This window comes from Toxoplasma gondii (genome assembly GCF_000006565.2).
Source record: "Toxoplasma gondii ME49 unplaced genomic scaffold asmbl.1223, whole genome shotgun sequence".
In the NCBI taxonomy this organism is placed as follows: domain Eukaryota; phylum Apicomplexa; class Conoidasida; order Eucoccidiorida; family Sarcocystidae; genus Toxoplasma; species Toxoplasma gondii.
This window is the reverse complement of record NW_017383263.1, coordinates 1-5,142: the sequence shown is the minus strand read 5'-3', so window position 1 is coordinate 5,142 and position 5,142 is coordinate 1. Positions and strand designations below refer to the sequence as shown.

Sequence of the window (5,142 nt, the reverse complement as noted above, 5' to 3'; positions counted from 1 at the left end):
ACACTGAACGCGATCGCTAGCAAGCAGACAGCTCCCAACGCCACACCTCTGTCGCTGCTTGTGTACACACGCTCCTTCCAACACGCCATGCTAAGGGTCGCGACGCGCCGAAGAGTCACCTGACATCACGCGTACTCCCCATCCACACCGCGACCTCACAGAACCCCACCGCCGCTCCATCACATTCCTCAAACACCCCGCCTCATGCGTAACGTTTCCGCTGAAGAACGCGCGACCCACGCGTGTGCCCGAACTCAGCAATGCCAAAATTGTCCGCAATCTGCCTTTCCACCTATCCACCTGCAATAGGGCTCCTCACAGTCAACACGTTGTCAGGATCCATAGCTCCAAACCCGCAACCCTAGTCTCGCAGCCTCCCTGTGATAGTCGTAAAAGCACGCACACAGCTTCTTACCGTTTGTCCCTGTCACGCACAACTTGCCCACGCCCCCAAACACCTCTCTCCCATTCGGCAGCGGCGTCAACACCTTATCCCTGGCCACATACCTGCGGCGGCTGAAGACGAAAAAAAGAACACCACGCGACGGCTCATACTGTGAGCACACCCAGCTCCGTCTGAGACACTGCACAACTACCAGCGTCGTTCGAGCGTCGGCGGGCGTCGCCTCACTTTCATCTCGACGATCCATCGATTCGACAATCTTCGTTCGACGGCCTCTTCCAGACTGGCCAACACTGAACGCGATCGCTAGCAAGCAGACAGCTCCCAACGCCACACCTCTGTCGCTGCTTGTGTACACACGCTCCTTCCAACACGCCATGCTAAGGGTCGCGACGCGCCGGAGAGTCACCTGACATCACGCGTACTCCCCATCCACACCGCGACCTCACAGAACCCCACCGCCGCTCCATCACATTCCTCAAACACCCCGCCTCATGCGTAACGTTTCCGCTGAAGAACGCGCGACCCACGCGTGTGCCCGAACTCAGCAATGCCGAAATTGTCCGCAATCTGCCTTTTCACCTATCCACCTGCAATAGGGCTTCTCACAATCAACACGTTGTCAAGATCCAAAGCTCCAAACCCGCAACCCTAGTCTCGCAGCCTCCCTGTGATAGTCGTAAAAGCACGCACACAGCTTCTTACCGTTTGTCCCTGTCACGCACAACTTGCCCACGCCCCCAAACACCTCTCTCCCATTCGGCAGCGGCGACAACACCTTATCCCTGGCCACATACCTGCGGCGGCTGAAGACGAAAAAAAGAACACCAGGCGACGGCTCATACTGTGAGCACACCCAGCTCCGTCTGAGACACTGCACAACTACCACCGTCGTTCGAGCGTCGGCGGGCGTCGCCTCACTTTCATCTCGACGATCCATCGATTCGACAATCTTCGTTCGACGGCCTCTTCCAGACTGGGCAACACTGAACGCGATCGCTAGCAAGCAGACAGCTCCCAACGCCACACCTCTGTCGCTGCTTGTGTACACACGCTCCTTCCAACACGCCATGCTAAGGGTCGCGACGCGCCGAAGAGTCACCTGACATCACGCGTACTCCCCATCCACACCGCGACCTCACAGAACCCCACCGCCGCTCCATCACATTCCTCAAACACCCCGCCTCATGCGTAACGTTTCCGCTGAAGAACGCGCGACCCACGCGTGTGCCCGAACTCAGCAATGCCAAAATTGTCCGCAATCTGCCTTTCCACCTATCCACCTGCAATAGGGCTCCTCACAGTCAACACGTTGTCAGGATCCATAGCTCCAAACCCGCAACCCTAGTCTCGCAGCCTCCCTGTGATAGTCGTAAAAGCACGCACACAGCTTCTTACCGTTTGTCCCTGTCACGCACAACTTGCCCACGCCCCCAAACACCTCTCTCCCATTCGGCAGCGGCGTCAACACCTTATCCCTGGCCACATACCTGCGGCGGCTGAAGACGAAAAAAAGAACACCACGCGACGGCTCATACTGTGAGCACACCCAGCTCCGTCTGAGACACTGCACAACTACCAGCGTCGTTCGAGCGTCGGCGGGCGTCGCCTCACTTTCATCTCGACGATCCATCGATTCGACAATCTTCGTTCGACGGCCTCTTCCAGACTGGCCAACACTGAACGCGATCGCTAGCAAGCAGACAGCTCCCAACGCCACACCTCTGTCGCTGCTTGTGTACACACGCTCCTTCCAACACGCCATGCTAAGGGTCGCGACGCGCCGGAGAGTCACCTGACATCACGCGTACTCCCCATCCACACCGCGACCTCACAGAACCCCACCGCCGCTCCATCACATTCCTCAAACACCCCGCCTCATGCGTAACGTTTCCGCTGAAGAACGCGCGACCCACGCGTGTGCCCGAACTCAGCAATGCCGAAATTGTCCGCAATCTGCCTTTTCACCTATCCACCTGCAATAGGGCTTCTCACAATCAACACGTTGTCAAGATCCAAAGCTCCAAACCCGCAACCCTAGTCTCGCAGCCTCCCTGTGATAGTCGTAAAAGCACGCACACAGCTTCTTACCGTTTGTCCCTGTCACGCACAACTTGCCCACGCCCCCAAACACCTCTCTCCCATTCGGCAGCGGCGACAACACCTTATCCCTGGCCACATACCTGCGGCGGCTGAAGACGAAAAAAAGAACACCAGGCGACGGCTCATACTGTGAGCACACCCAGCTCCGTCTGAGACACTGCACAACTACCACCGTCGTTCGAGCGTCGGCGGGCGTCGCCTCACTTTCATCTCGACGATCCATCGATTCGACGAATCTTCGTTCGACGGCCTCTTCAGACTGGCCAACACTGAACGCGATCGCTAGCAAGCATTTTGCTCCCAACGCCACACCTCTGTCGCTGCTTGTGTACACACGCTCCTTCCAACACGCCATGCTAAGGGTCGCGACGCGCCGGAGAGTCACCTGACATCACGCGTACTCCCCATCCACACCGCGACCTCACAGAACCCCACCGCTGCTCCATCACATTCCTCAAACACCTCGCCTCATGCGTAACGTTTCCGCTGAAGAACGCGCGACCCACGCTTGTGCCCGAACTCAGCAATGCCGAAATTGTCCGCAATCGGCCTTTCCACCTATCCACCTGCAATAGGGCTCCTCACAGTCAACACGTTGTCAAGATCCAAAGCTCCAAACCCGCAACCCTAGTCTCGCAGCCTCCCTGTGATAGTCGTAAAAGCATGCACACAGCTTCTTACCGTTTGTCCCTGTCACGCACAACTTGCCCACGCCCCCAAACACCTCTCTCCCATTCGGCAGCGGCGTCAACACCTTATCCCTGGCCACATACCTGCGGCGCCTGAAGACGAAAAAAAGAACACCAGGCGACGGCTCATAGTGTGAGCACACCCAGCTCCGTCTGAGACACTGCACAACTACCACCGTCGTTCGAGCGTCGGCGGGCGTCGCCTCACTTTCATCTCGACGATCCATCGATTCGACAATCTTCGTTCGACGGCCTCTTCCAGACTGGCCAACACTGAACGCGATCGCTAGCAAGCAGACAGCTCCCAACGCCACACCTCTGTCGCTGCTTGTGTACACACGCTCCTTCCAACACGCCATGCTAAGGGTCGCGACGCGCCGGAGAGTCACCTGACATCACGCGTATTCCCCATCCACACCGCGACCTCACAGAACCCCACCGCCGCTCCATCACATTCCTCAAACACCCCGCCTCATGCGTAACGTCTCCGCTGAAGAACGCGCGACCCACGCGTGTGCCCGAACTCAGCAATGCCAAAATTGTCCGCAATCTGCCTTTCCACCTATCCACCTGCAATAGGGCTCCTCACAGTCAACACGTTGTCAGGATCCATAGCTCCAAACCCGCAACCCTAGTCTCGCAGCCTCCCTGTGATAGTCGTAAAAGCACGCACACAGCTTCTTACCGTTTGTCCCTGTCACGCACAACTTGCCCACGCCCCCAAACACCTCTCTCCCATTCGGCAGCGGCGTCAACACCTTATCCCTGGCCACATACCTGCGGCGGCTGAAGACGAAAAAAAGAACACCACGCGACGGCTCATACTGTGAGCACACCCAGCTCCGTCTGAGACACTGCACAACTACCAGCGTCGTTCGAGCGTCGGCGGGCGTCGCCTCACTTTCATCTCGACGATCCATCGATTCGACAATCTTCGTTCGACGGCCTCTTCCAGACTGGCCAACACTGAACGCGATCGCTAGCAAGCAGACAGCTCCCAACGCCACACCTCTGTCGCTGCTTGTGTACACACGCTCCTTCCAACACGCCATGCTAAGGGTCGCGACGCGCCGGAGAGTCACCTGACATCACGCGTACTCCCCATCCACACCGCGACCTCACAGAACCCCACCGCCGCTCCATCACATTCCTCAAACACCCCGCCTCATGCGTAACGTTTCCGCTGAAGAACGCGCGACCCACGCGTGTGCCCGAACTCAGCAATGCCGAAATTGTCCGCAATCTGCCTTTCCACCTATCCACCTGCAATAGGGCTCCTCACAGTCAACACGTTGTCAAGATCCAAAGCTCCAAACCCGCAACCCTAGTCTCGCAGCCTCCCTGTGATAGTCGTAAAAGCACGCACACAGCTTCTTACCGTTTGTCCCTGTCACGCACAACTTGCCCACGCCCCCAAACACCTCTCTCCCATTCGGCAGCGGCGTCAACACCTTATCCCTGGCCACATACCTGCGGCGGCTGAAGACGAAAAAAAGAACACCACGCGACGGCTCATACTGTGAGCACACCCAGCTCCGTCTGAGACACTGCACAACTACCAGCGTCGTTCGAGCGTCGGCGGGCGTCGCCTCACTTTCATCTCGACGATCCATCGATTCGACAATCTTCGTTCGACGGCCTCTTCCAGACTGGCCAACACTGAACGCGATCGCTAGCAAGCAGACAGCTCCCAACGCCACACCTCTGTCGCTGCTTGTGTACACACGCTCCTTCCAACACGCCATGCTAAGGGTCGCGACGCGCCGGAGAGTCACCTGACATCACGCGTACTCCCCATCCACACCGCGACCTCACAGAACCCCACCGCCGCTCCATCACATTCCTCAAACACCCCGCCTCATGCGTAACGTTTCCGCTGAAGAACGCGCGACCCACGCGTGTGCCCGAACTCAGCAATGCCGAAATGTCCGCAATCTGCCTTCCACC

At 57.9% G+C, this 5,142-nt stretch overlaps 1 protein-coding gene across 1 annotated transcript; it reads right to left on the bottom strand.

The window, feature by feature from the left end:
* Positions 1–90: 90 nt before the first annotated feature.
* TGME49_323500 (hypothetical protein) lies at positions 91–4,940 on the bottom strand (the record flags this gene model as incomplete). Its single annotated transcript, XM_018783062.1, has 9 exons — positions 91–119; positions 416–812; positions 1,325–1,389; positions 1,802–2,198; positions 2,711–2,775; positions 3,188–3,288; positions 3,635–3,765; positions 4,097–4,161; positions 4,574–4,940. The coding sequence occupies 9 exons, from the start codon at positions 4,938–4,940 to the stop codon at positions 91–93; spliced, it is 1,617 nt and encodes a 538-aa protein (XP_018634733.1).
* Between the last annotated feature and the right edge of the window lie 202 nt (positions 4,941–5,142).